At 37.0% G+C, this 21,983-nt stretch overlaps 1 protein-coding gene across 1 annotated transcript in view; it reads right to left on the bottom strand.

Moving 5' to 3' along the window:
* Nucleotides 1–21,737, bottom strand: part of LOC149261456 (uncharacterized) — a 149,617-nt gene extending 127,880 nt beyond the window's left edge. The window contains exon 1 of the mRNA XM_089422280.1: nt 21,377–21,737. Coding sequence (XP_089278406.1) covers nt 21,377–21,562 — 186 coding nt within the window. The 5' untranslated portion in view covers nt 21,563–21,737. The remainder of the gene's footprint in view (nt 1–21,376) is intronic.
* Between the last annotated feature and the right edge of the window lie 246 nt (nt 21,738–21,983).

Raw genomic sequence — 21,983 nt, 5'->3', positions numbered from 1 at the left:
TTGATTCCACTTCCTTAAGGTCACCTAGGAGGTTGAATCTAATCATAGTAACCTCTCGTCACATGTTTACCCCGATTGGCTAGTTACTCGGGTAGATGTGGGAGGAGGGTGTTACAGAGTGGTATCAAAGCGTGGTTGCGCTCTCTTTGAGCTGTGTGTTGGTCATGCATTCATGTCGGTTGCATGTGTGTATCTTGTGTTGTAGTCCATGTGCTTGTTGCCCTTGCATGGTGTTGATCATGGTTGTAGTGATGTAGCCATGTAAAAGTTGAAAGTGTTGTCGTGGAGTATGTTTTCATGTGTGTATGGTTAATTATGCAGTATTAGGCACGTCAGTGCTCACATGTTATTAAGTGCACGTGATGTGGTTGTTGTTGTCATGCATGAAGTCATGATTTGTGTAGTTGATATGGTCATGCATTGATTATTGGCTTCTAACTAGAATGATGAGTATATGGTTTCGTACTCATGTGTTATATGTCTATATGCAGTTGCATGTATGGTCTTGGTTATAGCTATGCATGAATAGTAGGTCAAACATGCCTTGTGATGTCATGGTATGCAATTTAGATCATCATGGTGCTATTGGTTGTTATGATGCTAATGTGTTGGTTGAGATTAGGAGATGCAGATCATTAAAGTGAAGTTGCAGCATTGGACCTCGAGGCAAGAGCAGATCGTCATACAGGTATTGTATGTTCGGCATGCAGGTATGTAAGTTAAGGATTGTCATATGCATTAGGTTTATATACGTTAGGTTTAGGTACATGTTTTTGATGTTATGGTTACATACATGATAGATGATAGTTGATTAGTATAGTCACATGCACATGTGTCATGAATGATAGTAACCTGTGGTTGTATGCCTTGCTACTTTTGTTTTATGTTAGATAACTTGATGATTAAGTTATATGTTGTTAATGAGCATGATATATAGCTTATTGTTGTTATATGCTAGTAACTTGATGATTAGGGTTATTTCATTAAGATCATGGTGTCATATGTATCATGCTAAATTGGATTGGCTTATGCAGATAGTTAGGGTTACGACATTCAGGTATGAATTGACTTAATGTGTTGCATTGTGTGTTACTAATCTAGACCAATCGTACATATGTGATTATTATGCATGAACGACAGATGCTTATAAGCTTATAATGTGAACATGTTAGTTAGTTACTATTATGGATATCATGATTTATGTTAATATGTTGTGAAGTTGTATCATGCTAACCTAGATTGATTGTGCAGACAAGATCACCTCCCCTGAGATGCATTAAGGTATGAGCTTGCTTATGTCATCTACCTGGTGCTTGATTGTTTGATTATGACATCTATTTGGTGTTTGAGTGTTTGGTGTCTAGCTAATTTATTTAACATGGTATGTTGCAAGTTGGTTGAATGTTTGATGAATTGCATAATATGATTATGTGTTCAAATGACCTTGTTTTAAGATGATGGTACTAATACATATGTGTTAAAACAATTGATAGGAACTTGAGTGTAGTAGGTGATAGTTTTAGTATTATGCCTAATGACTATGAGTTGACTATGGATTATGACATGATGGTTAGTCTTGGTAAAGGTTGATTTCAAATTGATAGATATGATTGTCTTGATATTTGGAACATGTGGTTGACATGGGTGAAGGGTAACATGTTTGGCATTAGTATGACAAGGTAATAATTGATGTGTTTGCATAACTAACAATTGGGTGATGTGACAGTGCATAGCAACACTCAATTGCAATAGGGAAAAGGTCAAAGAAAGGAATTGGGAAAGAATTCCTTTGGCTATGTTTGGAACCCTAATTCCAAACAAATGAGTGCTTTGCCTACAGGAAGTCTTCTTAACCTTCATCTTCTCTGACATTATGTGGATACATGCTATATTCATTAACATGTACTTGACAGCTATATTAGCTAGTCTTTAGTGATAGGTGGATTTACCAAAGCATTGGAGTCCCTTGAGAAATGGCGTGGATGTGTTCAGTTGCAAGCAACGTGCTTGGCACAACAAGATGAGATAACGGGTGTATTGTTATGTTTATTTATGCACTAACAGTTGTGTGTTAATGGCAGCATGATGCAAGGAGTTGCATGGCAAGAGAGATTGCCACAAGATCTTGAACAAGGCTCGAGTTGACCTTTCCTTGGGAACCATGGGGATTGAGTCATGGTGTTTGTTGCTAGTCTTGTGCTTTTTGGTCTTTTGGTGCCTTGTTGTGCTTGATTGTGGTTTTGTTTGCATCTTGTGCATGGCCATGCCACTTGGGTTGTGGTGTTGTTATTGGTTTCATGGTTTCCTTCTTGGACATTTCTTGTCTTGCCTTTTATGTTTTGAGAGTCTTCATAATTGGTTGGAAAAGAGGAAAGTTAATGGAGCTCGGGGAGAGTTGTGTGGTACCCAACAAGTAATGTAAAACACGAATGAAGCTCAGTGCATGAGTAAGCGCAATAGAAGGTAATACTAGGACAGTCGGTTGGACTGGTTGGGTCCTTTATGGTAAATGGACGATGACAAGACAGTCATGTGAAAGGTAACTAGAAAAGGTAAAGTAAATGGATCTGAAGCATTAGATGCCTTGGCTATGTTGGGTTGCGCATGTGTTGCATGAATAGGGAAGTTCTCTTAACCCTTGACCTTGATATATGATAATTATGTTATGATCGTGATTACGTTGATGTTATATATGTATACATGTGTATGTATGCCATGTTTGACAAGGTCGTTAACGCTAACATTTATGTGTATATTTATGTATGTATGCATATCGTTGTCTGACCAGATCATGATTGGTTATGCTAATGTTTACGTGTATGTATTTATGTCACTGTCCGACAGATCGTCAAGAATCGTTCTTGTGGCGGAATGATTGCTTATGCAGGCGAATGGCATGAAGAAGTTCCTAGTTATGAGGAATCAAGTGGGAAGAGTAGTCATGACAAATATATGAGGTCAGTATCATGTGAATATGAATTTATATTGTATGTTTGTATTATGCCTATGTTTATGTTATGACAGGTAACGTTGAAGGATACATTAGCGGAATGAAATCCATGTGGTCCGTGGCATGCTAGGGTAAGCATGGATGGCGGAAAGGCACTAGAAGCAAGGTTACCTGGTAGAGACAGTGTGGTTTGGATGTGTGGTACCAGTGTTGCGGGGGAGCACCCCCCCCCCCTCGCTCCCGCTCCCGATCCGCGCTCCGGGCGGGAGCGACTCGGGAGCGGGTCGGGAGCGCGCTCCCGAAATCGCTCCCGAAAAGGGAGCGATTTTGGGAGCGCGCTCCCTAAAAAAAAATTCGCTCCCTGCCTTTTCGGGAGCGTTTTCGGGAGCGTTTTGCCTTTTTTGCATTTTTTTTTTTGTAGTAATGTTCGAAATGCAATTTTTTTTGAAAGAAACAAATAGTTTTTGAGTGGGGAAACTTAATGATCAAGTCTAGGCCCTAGTATTGATATGCTATTCATGGTAATGTTAAATTCTTAAAGTAAAAGTGACATTTTCTTTAATTTTCATTTTCATCCTTTTACTTAAATTTTTAACATTACCATGAAATGACTCAGGATGTTTGAGAGTGGTTTCGTCCTCATTGGATTTCATATGGAGAAAGTAAAATTTTAGATTTCATTCAAAATCCAGCAGACTTATCAGTTTTTCAGGATTTCAGGATTGGGGGATTGCAATGTTTCCATTGAATTTTGTCATGTATTAGGGTATGGAACTCATATTTAATCAAGAGTACCAATCCCTCTATGTACCTTGATGTTAGTGACATTGGTTGTCGAACTCCTCTATCATGACCCTTCTAAAAATGTACGCATCACTCAAACAAAATCTTGACTTGACATGCTATGCTTTTTCTATCTTATGTTAATGCTTAGAGGGTGATATTAATGACAAAGATCCCTATACAGATACAAAGGTAATGACAAAGATACCTCTGGATATTAATGCTTGGAGGGTGATATTAATGACAAAGATCCTGATTTTGCAACAAGACTAAAAAATTAGACATTTCTCGTGGTGGCAAGAGGCCCAAGCATAAGAAATAGATAATAGATTTACTTCTCTTTTCTAGTTTCTAGTAGCTTTTATAACTATTGACTCTTTCATATTTATTATGATATTTTTTTAAACAATATATGACAATTTAAGTTTGAAGTTGGCAATTATAACTCATTAGTAATGAATTATGAATATGATGCTTCATGAAAGTTGAAAGTTGTTTCATTTCATTTCATTTTATAACATTTCATTTCATGTTAGATATTATTTGTTGTAATGGTTACACTTAGCTTGCAAGTACAACTTTGGTGATCAATGATGATAAATGTTATATATTGAATTTTGAAAGCTTGAAACTTTAAGATTGATGAATCATGAGACTCAATATGTTGTATGTTACTAACTTGCGAACGTGGTTGATGAAGATTATAACTTCTAGATGATTGTTGTTATATGGCTCAATCTATGCTTTTTTATGTTTTTTATATCTAATTCATCATTCTACATGTTTTTGTTGACATATATGTATCAAAAATTAAAAAATATAAAAAATATATATATTTTTAAAAAATCGCTCCGGGATTCGCTCCCAAACCGGGAGCTTCTGAAAATGGTCGCTCCCGCTCCCGCTTCCGCTCCCGCTCCCAAGTAACATTGTGTGGTACTATTGTTGTGCATATGTTGTACATCTTGCATTTGTGATGTTGTGAGCATGCAATGTTGTGTATATATAGTGTGTGTACATGTTGTGTATATGTACAAGGTGGTACAGATAGTGTTGTGAATGTTGCATATGGAGTGTTGGGTATAGACGGTGCTATGTACATGATGGATATGCAGTGTTGTGTGCATATGGTGTTGTGCGCATGTTGGATATGTAGTGTTGTGTATAGTGCTATGTACACGTTGTATATGCAGTGCTGTGTACATATGGCATTGTGTGCATGTTGTACATATGGTGCTATATGTATATATGGTGTTGTGTGCATGTTGTACAAGTGGTGTTGTGAGCATGTGGTGTCGTGTATATGTGGTACAAGTGGCGTTGTATGTAGGTGGTGTTGTGTACATGTCATGCATGTGGCGCTGTGTACATGTGGTGTCGTGTACCTGTCGTGCATGTGGTACTGTGTACATGTGGTATTGTGTATCTGTTGTACAGGTGGTACAATATACATGTGGCGTTGTGTACACATTGTGCCAATGGTGTCGCATAGATGTGATGCTGAACACACGTTGACCAGGTGGCGCTTTGTACAAGTGGCACTGTATACGTGTTGTACATATGGTATTGATGTACATGTCGTATTGTGTGTGTGTCGTACATGTTGTGTTGTGTACATGCGGTACTATGTATGTGTATTTTGTAGTTGTGGTATTGTGACATGCGTACTCATTGTATTGTACTCTGTGTAGTACATGTATTTCGTTGTGTTGTACGCCAAGTGTAGGTACATGTATTGTGTGGCGTTGTACATTGGGTATAAATGTATGAGTTGTGTTGTATATCAGCTGTATGTGTTTGCATTTGTGGTGTCGCACATTGTGTGCGGATGCATGTCTTGTGATGTACATTGTGTACATATTCGTGTTGTGTTGTGTTGTACACCGAATGTAGGCGTATGTATTGTGTTGTGTTGTACACAGGGTGTAGGTGTATGTGTTGCATGTCAGGTGTAGATGCATGTATTGCATGGAGTTGTATGTTGTGTGTGGTGGCATGTGTGGGATGTACACTATGTACATGTGTACCTAGCTGAGGAGAAGGCATTGGGTGTTTGTCAGGTATGGCAACCGACCTGGTGTGTGTACAAAAAGAACAAAGGCAGAAGTAAGGATCGATTAAAGGATAAGTATTGGTATATTATTTCAATTTTATTATGCATGTGATTTATGATTCTGATATATGATGATTATATATGATCTATGACTCTGGTTTATGATGGTTACATGTGATTTATGATGTTAATCTATGATGATTATGTTTTGAGCTAACCAGATGTGATATGTTTATACATGATGTTTTGATCAAACAGTTAGTTTGACTTGTTGTGACAGGAAGTGAATAGAATTGCAAGTGTACCTTATTGACGAACTACCAATGAGGTATGATTTGAGGTTATTTCAATTTATTTGAATCTAATGGAAATTATGTGCTTGGAACAAGAATGCATGAACATGCCCGGTTGGGTGGTTGAAATCGACTGCAAGAATTGGTAGCAGCAGCAAAAGAAATTGGAACATGCAGCAGTATGCTGGTAGAGTACTTCAAGAGCAGGGTCATTATGAGACACTAGTACCCAATAGTGTTCATTGATTGCCATGAGCATGCTATGACCGGTATGATGGTTTTGAGGTAGGTATATGCCTTGGTTTTGTATCTTCCGATGCGAGGAAGCCTTGCCAAGGGATGGATCACCCGAGATAGGGGATGTCGAGGAACTTGGAAGGTGAGTGACTGCACGGAAGGGGGTGACTGGATTTCCCGAGGGACTGTGTAGTAGAGAAGGGAAGGTTGTGGATATGTTTGTTTTGGTCATTTGCATTAACAGATGGAATCAAATGCACATTGGGAGCACGCCCTAGAACAATGAGTCGGTAACTGTTCACTAAGAGGACAAGTGGCACAAGATTATAGCGTTGGACACTAGATGCATATTTGACTTTGCAGTGGATTCTGGACTTCCTGGGAAGGAGGTGAATCCTGGTACTACTTTGAGAGTGGAAATGCAATCCTCTGGATTCCTTTTTTGATTGATATGGGTATCGTATCCTTTTATTTGCTAGTTTAGCAAATGTGCATATGTGTATATGTGGTTATTGTAAATACTGTAATGAGTTGTATTATAAAGCTCCAGTATGCAGTATGATGTCATGTTGTCATGATGTTTTGCTTTTGAGGAAGTCTTTCATTGTAAATAATGCAACGAACTAAGTTATAAAGCTCCATGGCCAATATATTTGCTTTTCAGCGGTTTTGTTGAGGTCTTGGTGTGGTTTAACACCAATAGTGTTCCCCAAGGGGGAGGGTTCTGTAATAGCCTAGTGAAAAGTTGATGCAGTAAAACTTAATAAAGGCAAAATAAGACCATGGGTAAGGGACATGTATTCCACGCTGAATGTTAGGCAAAGATATCCTAGTGGGCATCACTAAATGTGTTTTTGGCTATGGAAAATTGGCAAAGGCATTAAAAGGCAAAAAGGCATTTTTGGCACATTTATTTATGAAAACAAAGGAAAATAGGAGAAAAGGAAGGTAAAAAGTCACAGGTTGCATGTGAGGAGAAAATGAAGGAAAACAATGGAAAATGAAGAAAATAGAGGCCTCATTTCATAAAAAGGCTTATGAGGATTAGTTGGTAGGCTTCTTTCAGTGTTAAGCTCTTGGTCGGTTCAAGTTTGGAGCTATCTCATTATTCTTTCTTTCTCACTCTTGGTCACTTAGAGTTTTCTTAAAGCACTCTAACTTTGGAGCAAGGAAGGAAAAGCAAGCAAAGGGAAAGGAAGGAAAGCAAGATCAAGCAGTTTCAACAGGAATACTGGCAAGTAACCTTTTGCATGTGTGATTTCCTAGCTGGTTTGGACATGCATGGCTTTGCATGTTGGTGTATGGTTGTCTTGCTCTCGGTGGCATGGTTTTGTCGGTTTATGACAGTGGATTTCAGCCTAGCCTTGCCTTTTTCCGGATTCCATGGTGTTGGGATGTTTATTTTGGTTTTTGAGCTTTGGTTTGCTGGATGGATTTCGGAATCCAGGGCAGAGGTGGTCTCAAGTTGCATTCCCAAAGGCTTAGGAATCCCTTAACCAGTTTTGGTGGGATACACGGTAAAGCCTAAGGGAGAAGTCTCGATTTAGAGCCTAGTGATCCAGGTTTGGGTTGCGGTAAAGCTTGAGAGACTGGTCTCGGTTTAGGGTCTAGTGATTTGGTTTGGATTGCGGTAAAGCCTGAGAGAAAAGGAGACGGAAAATTCCCCAAGGATAGTGATGGATTTTGTATGGCATTCCAAGTTCGATTAGATTGTGATCAGAGCACCGTTTTTGGTGTGATTACGATTTGATGACGGTGGAGGTGATTTAACCTTTGGATTCCCTTCGTTGTTCTTGTATTGTTTGTTCTATGACATCCCACATTCATGCTTGGAATATGGCACGGGGGTGACTAGCTGAAAGAGAGATTTGGTTCAGCCATGTCTATGGTCGGGTGGTACGTGGAAGTCCCGAACCTAGTCGAATTTGCCTATAATTAATAAAAGCTAAGTTCTCTTAATTTTGCACTGATTTATATGTGGATTTAATGGTTGTCATATCTCTGATATTTATATGGTTTTATGCTAATTATAAGCACGGTTAAATGATTGGTTCATGTCATGTTTATTTATGTATTTATTTGTAACTGTTAAATGAATGGATGCAAGACCTCATTAATGATATAATAGTTCATTGGAGAAGGAGATGATCCTTCTGCTTATGTTTCATAAGTTATTTCAGTCATTTATGCTATGTCTTGTATCCAAGACCTGTAGGTTGTATTGATGCCACGTGTTTGACAGAATGTCAGTCCCAGTTGGAGATGCTCATGCCTAATCCTAAGGTTGGGTTTGATTCATTAGCATTGTTATCATGTATTTAATGATTCCTGAAGGTTCCAACAAGTTCTAGGCAAAGGCCAGGAGGTCTGGGGTAGAAAAATGGCTCAATTTTCAGGATTGTTGGCCCACAAAGCAATACCCTAGAGACTAACTTGCCTAGGCAGTGTCTGGGGAGTGTTATAACTCGTCTTGGCAGTCTCTGGGAAGTGTTACTATGGCCTAAGTTGGTTAAAACAGCAATAGGACCTAGGGACAGGTTGTCTAAGTGGTTGACTTGTCTTCTGAAGGTTTTGTGGATGATGTTGGATGATGTTGGATGACTGTGTGTGATGTTCCATCGATTCCACTTCCTTAAGGTCACCTAGGAGGTCGAATCTGATCCTAGTAGCCTCTCGTCGCATGTTTACCCCAGTTGGCTAGTTACTCTAGTAGATGTGGGAGGAGGGTGTTACATTGGAGATCTTCCATGTACCTCTATAAATATAGTTAATTATGAATAATGAATACCTCCCTAGTTAAGAGGGAGTGTTGAAGATGTAACTAGTGTCAGTCTTCATAATTGTATTTGAGTCATTATATTTATCAAAAGAAAGAAAAATAAAATTATTATTAAATAAATTGACTTATTAAAGCATGTGTTTCATGCTTGGGTCAATTTTTTTTAGGTCAAAGTCTCCATTGAAGACTTCTAGGGTTTATGTCAAGTGTCCTTGTCCATGTCACATTGTAAAAGACCCTTCTCGGGATTTCTTTGTCAAAGAAAAAAAATATTTTATTATAAAATAAGTCAATTACGCCTCCTCCACGAAGTCAGCCTCAAACTGGACAAGTCGGCCTGAACTGGGGGACAAAATCACTATATAAAGGCAGCAACTAGACCTCATTCGTCACTCATACACAACAAGTTCGATCTGCAACTTCTAGGGCTATAAAAGAGTGTGAATTCCAAGGAAGAAGAAGGAAAAGGATAGCGAAAGAGAAGGTCTCTCACAAGCATAGGAAGTTGAAAATTCTCTCTCTTTTTCCCACACGTGTGAAGCTGTGAAATTGCTGGAGGGGCCGAAATTCTGCAGTTGCTAGGAGTCCAAAATTCTGACGCTGCTGGTGAAGCTGGGGGCCGAAATTTTTGGGTTGATACTGGGTTGAAGTTGTTGGACAAGAAGGGACTATTGAAATGTGCTAAAACATATTGGAAAGTTGACTTGGTGGAGGAGGATGGTTGTTGGTCTAAGGTCTTGGTCTATCTCATTTGAATTACTAAAGGAAGAGTTATTCACTGGGTTTTCCCCTATATGGAGGTTTTTCCCTGGCTGTGCACCCACATTTGTTGTCCTTGATCTTCGTGTTTTGGTTTTTGCAATTGCTTGATGAACTAAGATAAAAGAAGAACATAATAAAGATAATAATAATTCAAAGAAATCACAAGTAATTATCAACAAGAGAAAATCTTACTGCCTTTCTGATTTTCTAACAACAATAAGACAAGCAAAAAAGACCATTAATTGAATTTCAAATCACTTAAAGAATTACTGACAGGAGGTGTGGAATTTAATTCAAACTGTCAGTTTTGAATTAAATTCCATTCCTCAATCACAAAATTTAGATGTCGATTTACTAGCAAATGTAGTCTCAAAACTACTTGTGGAAAATTTCTCTCAAGAAAGATTTTCTATAGAGATCCTTTTTTGCAATCAATCCCAGACAACATCTCCAATTGAACAATGTTTGATGATGATGACCAAATTATTAAAAAAAAAGATTCACTTTGGAAGACACTTTCAAAGACTCAATAATTGATGAAGATCAGCGTGATTCACAAATTAACCAAAATTCTCTAAACTCCTAAACTAAACCAAAAAACCCCATACCAAAATCAATAGTTCGTCTAGAGAATCACTTTGATGGTCAACAAAGGTTCAAAGGAAGCACAAATTGTAAAACAAATAGTTACTTTATCCAATATGAGGTGATTAATTTAGGAACTGATCAATATCCCCAAAATATCAATTTAGGAGTCAATGGCACTTCCTTTGAATGTTCAACATTTATTAAACTTGTCAAAGAATACAAGGGCATTTTCGCTTGGACTTATGATGATTTGAAGGTTTATAATACAAATATAATTCAACCCATTAGTCCAGTTAAAGAAGATGTCAAACATGTACAACAAAAGTTGAGAAAAATACATCCAAAGCTTGAAATTCAAATAAAAGATGAATTAAACAAACTATTGAAAGCTAGGATTATTTTTCCAGTTGGACATTCCCAATGGGTATCAAACTTAGAACCAGTTAGGAAGAAGAATAAGGATATCAGGATTTGTATAGATTTCCAAAAGTGAAACAACACCTTTGAGAAAGATAACTACTTTGTTCCTCCTATGGGGCAAATCTGACAATATGTTGCTAGTTCAGAAATGTTTTCATTGTTAAATGGTTTCTCTGGTTATAGTCAAGTTTTGGTTTCACCAATAGACTAGATGAAAACTATATTTAAACAAAATGGCGAACATTCGCTTATCAGAATATGCCTTTTGGTTTGATAAATGCAAGGGCAACTTTTCAACCAACAATGGACATTGCTTTTAAAGGTCTGATAAATAATTCATGGTTGTATGTCTTGATGATATCACAATATATTCGAAAAAGAGAGAAGATCATGTTGAACACTTATAAAGATTTTTGATAGATGCAGAAAATACAACATATCCCTAAATCCTAAGAAAACATTTTTTGCTGTAATATTAGGAAAACTCCTAGGATTTGTAGTATCAAAAGCCGATATAGTAATTGATCTGGACAAAATTAAATCTATTTTACAAATACCTCTTCCTCACAATAAGAAATCAATGAAATCATTCTTGGGAAAACTTAATTTTGTAAGAAGATTTTGACTAGGCTTTGCTGAGATTGTGAGACCAATGCATGATATGATCAGAGAAGATCATATATTTAAATGGGGCAATGAAGAAAAAGAATCTTTCAAAACGATAAAGGAAGTAATTGTTAATGCTCCTTCTTTAAATAGTCCAAGTTTTGAAAGAGAAAATATATTATATACATTTTCCTTTGACTTGTCTTATGCAATTGTTCTGACTCGGAAAATCTAGGAGATATAGAAACACTAATATCTTTCATGAGTTCTAGATTCTAAGTAAGATTCTAAGTAACAGAGCTAAATTATCCTAACATTGATAAGCAAACATTTATGGTCTTTAAAGCTATCAAACACTTTCATCCTTTTCTTATAAAATCTCATACCAAAATAATTGTTCCTCATCTCGTTGTTTGTAATCTTCTTGTGCAGAAAGATTTAGGAGAAAAGCAAGCCAATTGGATGACTACACTCCAAGAATATGATCTTAAAATCAAGCCATCAAAAATCATTAGAATACAAAGTCTATGCAAACTATCAACAGAAAGAGGCAAGTTGGGAAGAAATTATTTACACTCCTGTAGCAACTAATACATGGTACTGCAAAATTAAATACTTTCTACTAAATGGTATTGAGCCTCAATAATTAGCACCTAAACAAAGAAGAGCTCTTAGATTAAATGTGCTAAATATAAATTAATTGGAGTGCTGTTTAGAAGAAATTATGACAATGTTTTACTAAGATGTCTTGAGAAATCTAATGCAGAAAAGGTCTTAACTCAACTACATGATGGCCCAGTTGGATGACATTTTGGTGGAGAAACCACTACACAATATTACTATTAGCCTACTTTGTTTAAAGATTCTTACTTTTACGCAAGAAAATGTAAATTTTGTCAAATAGCTTTAGGAAAAGAGATAAAATACCTACTCTGCCTTTACAACCTATAGAAGTAGAAAGCCCTTTTGAGTAATGGGGTTTGGATGTAATTGGTGAAATCAATCCTAATTCCTCACAGCTTCATAAATATATTCTAATTGTTACATATTATTTTACAAGATGGACAGAAGCTATTCCACTCGAGAAAATCAATGATGATCAAGTGATCTCTTTCTTTGAACTGAATATAATTTCTAGGTTTGGTGTTCCTTAATCTTTCGTTTTTGACAATGCATCTTATTTTTCATCTTTGAAATTAACTAAATATTGTATCCATAAGAGTATCATTATTCTACTAATTACTATCCTCGAGGAAATGGATTAGCTGAGTCAACCAATAAAAACCTTATCCAGATTTTTAAGAAAATTGTGCAACACCACCAAAGAAATTGGCACAAGCAACTCCCTAATACATTATGGGCATTACAAAATTACACCTTAAAAGAATTACAAAATTCACCATACTTTCTTGTCTATGACAAGGAGGCTATTCTTACCAGAAATATTTTCTCCCTTCCATGCAATTAGCTCAAGTTGTTAATAAAAATTCAATCAAAGACATGGAAGTTAGAATTTACACTTTATTAAAATTGGAGGAAGAAAGACAGAAAACCAAAGCTAAATGTCATGAAAATCAACAAAATAATGAAGCGCTACTTAACAAACATTTAGTTACTAACAAAGATTTTGCCATTGGAAATTGGGTTTTGAAATGGGATAAAAGCCACGAGGAGAAAGGAAGACATTCCAAATTCCAAGACCTCTAGCTAGGAAGTTTTCCAGATTTATGCAAAACTTGGCCCTTCAACTTATATTCTTCAATCTTTAGAGGGGGAGATTGAAAACCTCCCCATGAATGGCCAGATTTTGAAAAAAATATTTTTCTTAAAATTTCTTGAAACCACTTGTAAATATTTTCACCATTTACTAAAGGAAGTTGGTTTCTTTAATTTGTATTTTTCTTTTGTAAATATTTATCTTTTTATGTATACTTTCATTTTTTGTTGTATATATATATATATATATATTTTATTACTTGGTTGTAGAATTTCAACTGTGATTACACTTTTAGAGAAATGTGTCTTTATCGTAAATCTATTCGATTTAAATAAATCCTATCATTATAAAAAGAATAATTCTTAGTTATATGACACCTTCTCTACTTGATATATATATATATATATATTTTATTACTTGGTTGTAGAATTTCAACTGTGATTACACTTTTAGAGAAATGTGTCTTTATCGTAAATCTATTCGATTTAAATAAATCCTATCATTATAAAAAGAATAATTCTTAGTTATATGACACCTTCTCTACTTGATATTACCAATTCTTTTAGTAGTTTTCATTAGTCTTGGAAAATACCTATCCTTTATTTTTATAAGAGCTCCATCCATTTCACTAAAAAAAAGAGAAAAGACCTTGGTCATCATTGGTGAAGAATAATAAAACCAATAGGTTAAAGTCATTAACGCACCAAAACATTTGCTCATCAAAATAACTCTGGTATCACTCTGCTTTTTAATATCCAAAAATTGCAAACGCAATACAAACACACAAATCCAAAGGATATCAAATAAATGAGAAGTTGAAAGCATTTCTTAAATAAATAAATAAATGTGGGAAATATAACAAAACCCATCGAGGTTATGGATGTTCGCTGGAAACAGGTCAATTCTTATATCATACTAAGGCACCTTCATCAGGGCTATCGACGCTCATGGGCAACGAAGCAATATTGAGAGATGAGGAAAACATGTATGCAATTTGTTTTAGTAGTATTAAGATTTGGTCATACTGATAAAAAGCTCAGAACTAATTGAGCCAATTATCTTGAACTATCATTTTGCTCTTTGAAAAATATTGGATAAGGTTATCAATACTTCTAGTGATTACTTGTTTTTATTTTCTAAATATCAAGTATGCTAAGGTTGGTTATGATTATTTATGAAATTTTAACTTTCGATTTATTTGAATTCTAAATCTTTATTGACAAAGATAATTGTTTCCCCCATTATGTCGCCATTTGTTGTGAGCTCTACAACAATACCCAATTTTATTGAAAATAAAATAGGGACCCTTTTTAAATTTTTAATCTTGAGTGAATTTTTCGATTATGTAAATAATCCTTAAGACTTTTTTTTAATCTCAAAATTTTAAGTTTTTTTTATAGTTTTTATGAGAAATCCAAATCCGAAACTATTTTAAGTTACTTTTAACATAAGATCCAAGATTCCTGAAACTCCTAGATATCCTTTAGTCTTTATCTAGGTATTTGCCTTGTTCGCAATGTTACTCTCTTTCAAAATACCCAAATATCTGAATTCCCAAATATCTATTCATTTAGTTATTCGCTTTCGAAAATAAATTATTTTTTTTCAAAAAAAATTGATTTCAACTCATACTCGAAATCCAAGCGAAATCAAATGCTCTTCATTGCCCCCACCTTGGATTCCCAAATACCTGGATGATCCAAATTGCATAAAATTTTATTTTCCTTATTTGTGTTTTTCTGCTTTATTTGTTTTAATTGAAATTTTCAATTTTAAATAGAACTATTCAATATCCAAGCCTATGCAATATGTTCATATTCCTTACATATCTTGATAGCCAAATTTTTTGTATTTCCGGATTTTCCAAGCAAAAATAATTTTTTACAATTTTTTTTTCATTTTTTTCTTTCTAAATAACATATCCAATATCTAGCCCAAATTAAAACATGACAAATACTTAACATTTCACACTCCTGAATGCCCGACTTCCTGGATTTGCATCCTGAAAATACAATTTAGTGAGTAATAAATTCAAGCATTAATGATTCTTTAGGTGCCAAAGATTTGTGTACTTAGCCAATAAAGTTTGTTGCTTAATGAAATTGCTACATTGTTTGTCTACGTCTGAAAATAGTCAGAATTTTCAATGGAACTCTATTTATTGAAGGCTTATCAACATTTTGGTAAGTAATTTGGAGTTGAATTATCTCTCATTTCTGAAATAAATGAATTCGTCTGCTCAAATTCTTTATTGTTCTTTGCACAGGTACAATGTGTCGAAAAGGAAAAACAAAAGCAACTAACCCTGCTATCCACAATGTCAACACCAAGCTTAAAGTGACAAAACCAAAAGCTAAGCCTTCTGAAGAAAAGAACCCTAATTTAGCTTTCGTCTCAGATACCACATACAAGACCCAATCCGTGAGAACTATGTTGCGGGAGGAAATGTAAGAATTTTTCAAAAATGATAGATGGAGAAAGCCAAAATGAAGTGGCTCAAAAGAAGGCTCCAACTATAACTCTGATAATTTTGGATATATCAAGAAAACAGAGTTGCATAAGGTTGCAACCAAACCAACAATGCTTCCCTATTATGATATGGTAAGTTGGATCCTATCTCATGCCCATGTTAAAACATTTTCAACAGTAAATAGCTCCAACAAAGTTATAACTTCATGGAGGCCTGACGTTTTACAGTGAATATACAAATTGAGTCCTCCAAAAATTTATCTTGATAAGGACTACATGATTAACTTTGAACAAAAAGTATTAAAAGAATAGAAGAATGATATAGTCGAATGCATAAAGGAATGGATAGACGATTATGTGACCTTTAAGACCAAATAAAATAAACTCTATCCAATTGGGCAATTTATGAACCCTCACACATTTGTAGTTAAAATGCTAGCTAGACTTTATGGAGAATCCGATCCAGAACATTTTAAGCTAGAATGGGTTCCCTGGTCTATGGAATCATAAATCAATCTAAGAGATTCAATTAGGCAAATATATTGTCAAAAAACCTATTAGATGCCATTAAGTTATCATAGTCATCCCCACCAAGATTTGGTCCAAGTTTTTATATGTCAACTTATTTAATGGATATTGTAGTTTGGTCTAAGTTTTTATATGTCAACTTATTTAACGGATATTGTAGTAGCCTTTGTTCCTTTTTCCATGGATAAATTGGAACATGTCTTTCAATAATCAACCCATCCATCAGTTTAGTTCTATGCTCTGGGAAAGCCAATATAAGAATCATTTTTATCATATTCGTGACAATATCATGCCATATTTCCATCAAATATTTTTGGGAAGTCCCCTCCTAGAATTAGCAAAAAAGTACAATTAGGACTGCAAGGTAATGGAGACTAGTTTGTGGAAGAGATTTTTTCTTATTTCAAAATTTATGGATGTGAGGTTGGTCCTCATGTGCTACCTAAATTTATTCCTTATAGGCTTGCAGTAAGAGAAATAGCTTATCAAACAACACACAATAGTATCACAAACTTATTGCACAAAAATTCCAAGAAACTGTGGCCAAATTTTCCCATTAAAATTGGCCATCTAACTCAAGACAGAGGTCATGCAGTAGTCGAAGCAAATGAACTTCAAGAAGTTTGTTACATTCACTTCCTTTTTACAGATATGATCCATGTGATATCATTAATGTGCATCTAAAATCAGTAATGTATTCAAAAAATTATATTCATCAAGATCCATAGTATGATTTTGTTTTTAGAAAGGTTGATTCTTTTGATCAAGTTCTTTTCGGAGTCTTGTTAGATAAATCGGAGGAAGGACAAAATCTACAAGTTTTCAAAAAGAACACATACTTGTTTTACCTAGAGAAAAGGAGTAAGTTCTCTAATATTCCTATTAGATGTGTTACAAATAAAAGAAGGCATCAATATTTCTTTTACAAACAACAATAATGAACATAAACGGATTAAGAAATTTCAAGCTCAACAATCAAGCTAGGGAATGGACATTCAACAACTTGGTCAAACAAAATCCATTCAACAAGAACCGGTTTCAGTACAGCGTCAAGAGAGGGAACGGGAAGCTAAAGAGCAAAAAGAACAATCAGAGAAACAGGTTGAAACTTCATTTGAAGATAAAGAACAAGAAAAACAAAGCACCTTTCAAGGCGAGAAAATAGTAGAAGGAATTAAAAATCAATTAGTCAAAACCTTACTGATAAAACAAAGCAAGTTCAGGTCCGCATGGGGTAGCTCAAGTGGCAATGGCCGTGGAAATGAAGTCTCACCGAACCGGAGATCTTGGGTTCGATTCTTGTGCTACCCTCCCTGGAAATGGGGTGAATAATGGACATGTAAAAACTCGAAAATGAGAAGGTCCCACCTAAGCTTACAAAAAAAAAAACAAAGCAAGTTCAGGAAATCTCTCAAAGCCCAATTCCTTCTACATGAATGATAGAGGTAATATCTCCAAGAATTATTATGACTTCTTTGGCAACTAATACTACAAATTTGTCTTCTCTTTTCATGAATATTGATGACGTAGAACTAGTGAAAGAGACAGTAGTGGTTCTTGGAGATTACTTTTTCAATCCCTAGTCAAAGCGATTGTTAAAAGATCAAGGAAAATAAAATTAGATCATTCCACAACAAAAACATCATCAACAATGGTTTGGCAAGCAACAGGTGGTCCTAAAGATAGAGCCATGGAAACAACTTTAGCTAATCAATGGCCAATTCAGGAATTATCTAAAGCATAAGATAAGCACCGGAATAAAATCAACGAATTAGAAACAGAATTGGCAAACAACAAGATTACTCAGGAGAAGGAATGGCAATCCCATTCCACTATGTACGAGAAGGTTTGGCCATAACTATGCCAGAGATTGAAGAAAAGCACCAAAGTGAAAAAAATTCAAGTAGAAGACAACCCTTCTTTTTTAGTCACATCATTAGGTGCAAATGCATTGTCCCCCGCCTATTGTTCAATGTTATGAATAAAAATATATATAAATATTAGAAATAATGTAAAACAATAATAATAATAAATAATGATTAACCCCGGATGCGGGTGCTAACTGAGATGGGACAGGCGTGGGTGGATGGCCACATGCCGGCCAATGGCCATCATGTGGCAGTCGTAGACAATGCAGCTATCGGACACAGCTGGTATAAGGTGAAGCGGCAAGGGTTAGTTAATGCTCAGCGAGGTAATTCGGCTCAGGCGACGGCAGCAGTTATGGCGGGTGAGCTCCAACGCAGGGAAGGTGAAGTCATAAGGGATATCACAGTATATGATCAGAGAATGTTGGGGGCAATGCAGTTGCCTGGCCTCTCCGTCTCTGTCGGGATATCTTCTCCGTCTGTCTGGCTCATCCCTCAGTCGGCTCTGGTTGCAGGGGGTCTGGATTATCCCGTGGTCTGTTGGAATTTCTTTCCCTTGCCTCCTGTGAGAATGGTGAGACCTCGACAGCGTCTGCTTAGCCGCCGAGGCTCTTCCAGAGGGGGAATCTCTCGCAGTCATGAAGCGGACAATGTTGTCCATTGCTGCCACTGCAACATTGCTCGCTCCACTGGAGCTAATCCCCTCCATTCCAGTCAATTCATGGATGCAGGGGCTTCGAGCTCGAATGCCCTGCCTGCCTTTGGCTCTGTTATCTTCAATTTTAGCAGTGCCATGAACAATCCGAGGATTAGTGCGCATGTCTCAGTCTTGTTCATCGAAAATGCCCGGGAAGATGAGGATTCCCTGGAGGAACATGGGCAGAGGACGACTGATAATCAGACGCATGAAGCACAGGTTCCTGAAGCTAATAAGGAGCAGGAGGTTAAAGGTCCGGCCTCAGACCCGGAAAACGCAAAGCAAAGCAAGCACGATCAGAGGAAGGGAACCGGCGAGGAGGAAGACACCTTTCCCACCGCTGCTGAAAGAGAAGCCTATGGTTGGTGCCGGGTAGAGGAAGTGCAAATGGACGATTGATGACGCCCGAGCACAAGGTTCCTATGGCTTTTTGTTTGGTCTTCTGGTCTCTTTTGCTGTTTGTTTTGACTCAGTTATAGCATCAATGCTTCTGGTCTCTTTCGTTTTCTGGTTTGTTGTCTCTGTTTCTGAAATTTTGTCAATGATATGGGTAAGGTCAGTCTCCCCTGCGTGGGATGAAATGGTTGGTGCCCCTGCGTGGGCGTGCTCTTATGGAAACTCTCGCTCTTGTGTCTGGCGCCCCTGCATGGGCTAGTTTTCTGGCTGTCTCAACTGCTCTCGGGTGACATACCCAGAGCCTGATTCTCTCTTGTTACACCATGATGTATTTTTTTGACTCTTGTACATAATATAATAGTTTAGTTTTTTACCGAGAAAAAAAAATAATGATTAATTAATAACTAGTTAATGAAAAGGTACGTCCCTAAGGACATAACCATTGGTGAAGAGGTACCTGCCTAGGGTATATGAGCAAGCCCTCACCCTCATTTACACATCATCACATCAATTATTTTATAATATTCAATATACAATTATTTGTCCTACGATGGATGTCTTTGTCTTCGAAGTATTCTAAAGATTATTGCAAGTATACGAACTTTGTTTGCTACAGTGGTATCAGAGCATTCCTCTAAGTATACAAACTTTGTTCGTTAAATTGGTATCAGAGCATTCCTCTGAGTATATGAACTTTGTTCGTTACATTGGTATCACAGCATTCCTCTAAATATACGAACTTTGTTCGTTACATTGAAACACAGTTTCAACCCCATTGCTTTCACCTTGATGTCGTCTTTCGTTCATTATCCTTCATACAGAGAGTCCAATTTTTCAAGGACATTGCTTCCTATAGAGATGCATCCCTACCTAGCACTTTGTTCTTTGTAGGCCATTGCCTCTACCTACACATCTACTCATGCTCATGGTTGGTGTACAAAGGCATCTTGACTTCTTTGGTCAATTGTCATCTCTCCAAACCATCTATCCCTTTCGAGGTACTCTTTCGATGCATCAAACCACCACTGCCCTCTACGCAAGACCTGGATGAGGCCATTCATGAGGACATCTATAGATTATACATCTAGGCCACTTAGATTGCACCATTAGAGCCCCTAGCCCTAAAGATGGCTTTGTACTTGGAGCATTTCAAAGAGTTGTGGGATGGCCTCATTGTTTACCTCTTATACCCAGCGAAACATCATATGCATGTCCTAAAGGTCCCCCTAGTGTAGTTTCAAGTGGGATACCATAGACTAAATTGAGATAGATCACCACATAGCATGGCCGGACAAAGACCTGCCTGCTTTGTCACCTACAGGACAGGAGATAAAGATGCATATCATTTTCAAATGCCCTTTCCACTATGAGATTCATGGCAGTTACCAATACCTTTATTGACACTTGGGAGGTCCCCTCTTGAATTTTTTTCCGATACCCCAAATAGAAATGCTTTGCTCTCTTCATGAGTGAAGTGCCGAGATTCAGATCTCAATCTTTATCAGCCCCACCCAACCCTGAGGCTTCCTGATTTTTTACTTTCTAGGTTACCCATTTTGACCAAGGCAATAAATGACAGGCAGAGACACTGGACATTTCAGACCCTAGAGCGATGAGGCGCGGAGTCTCCTCTCAGGTTACTCCAAGCCCTCCCCCTCTGGGTCTTTGACCTACATCTTCAAGGCTTATAACGAGTTACCATTCCAGATCACAAATCACACATTATCGAACCAACAGACAAACGGACAAAGATCTAGACGGACTTAGAACAGGTGCAGCCTCGACCATCGAACTACCCCCTAGATTCAACGCGGCAGCTAGGCCACTATCAAGGGTTCCTCTCCTTCGATCTTGGATGATAGGAGAGGGTAACACTGTTCAGTCAGCCCCCCGATCGTACAACCGGACCCGATAGCTCCAGTCACTTCCCAAGGGAGATCATCCACTAAAGCATCTTTCCCTTCGCAGTGAACAACGAACCCATGTCCAGGTCCCCACTCAACGATGTCACAGCTTTAATATCACGCCCAAAACCCTAAAAACCCCATATAAATTGAATTGAAAACTTATAAACTCTCACTAAATTTTCTTTCATGGACCCAAAACAGAAATTCCTCAAACAATCAGCAAATAACTCCACAGACCATTTACAGAAGATCTTTGAAGTGCATCTCCGTGCACAATTTCGGGGTACAATGCCATTCATGACCGAATAACTTGTAAAGCTTACCTCTGCACCTCCGAGCTCGTGTACTCTGATAGCCTTCACCATGCTTGCGAATGCTTTAAAAGATCTAATAGGTTTCGACTGGGGATGAAAATTCGTTGAAAGTGATCTCGAAGCAACTGAAAGAACAGTCAGTTGATCTGATTCTCTCCAAGCGCACGGTGTGGTGAAACGAGGCTTCAACAGCATTATTTGAGATCAACCGTTGTGGAACTCGCTGGACGCTCATGGGTTGCTTTCACTGGAGACATGCGCGCTTAATCATAATTCAAGCACCGAGCTCGGCATTTCATAAGCAAGCGGCCCCTCGTGGTGATTTCGATGATCAGCTCTCAAAATCTCACGTATAATGAACGTTGGGAAAACACCCAACAAGAAAATGATGTACGGGAAATTTTGAAAAATTTAGTCATTTCTCTCTCAAAGTGTCGTATTCACATAGTGATTACTGGTCATAAGGTTTAGATTGTTGTGATTGTACTTTTTGGGTTGAGTGATTAGGATATGTTTTTTTTAAGGTGATGATTGTTGCGGTGGTGTGTCATGTTTGTGTGAACATTTTAAATAATGAAAAATTTATTCATTTCTCTGTCAAAGTGTCGTATGTAAT

The sequence above is a fragment of the Pinus tabuliformis genome, chromosome 6 (genome assembly GCF_031772625.1).
Source record: "Pinus tabuliformis cultivar Carrire ecotype Pingquan chromosome 6, CPIR1, whole genome shotgun sequence".
In the NCBI taxonomy this organism is placed as follows: Eukaryota; Viridiplantae; Streptophyta; class Pinopsida; order Pinales; family Pinaceae; genus Pinus; species Pinus tabuliformis.
This window is presented reverse-complemented; position numbering and strand designations above follow the sequence as displayed.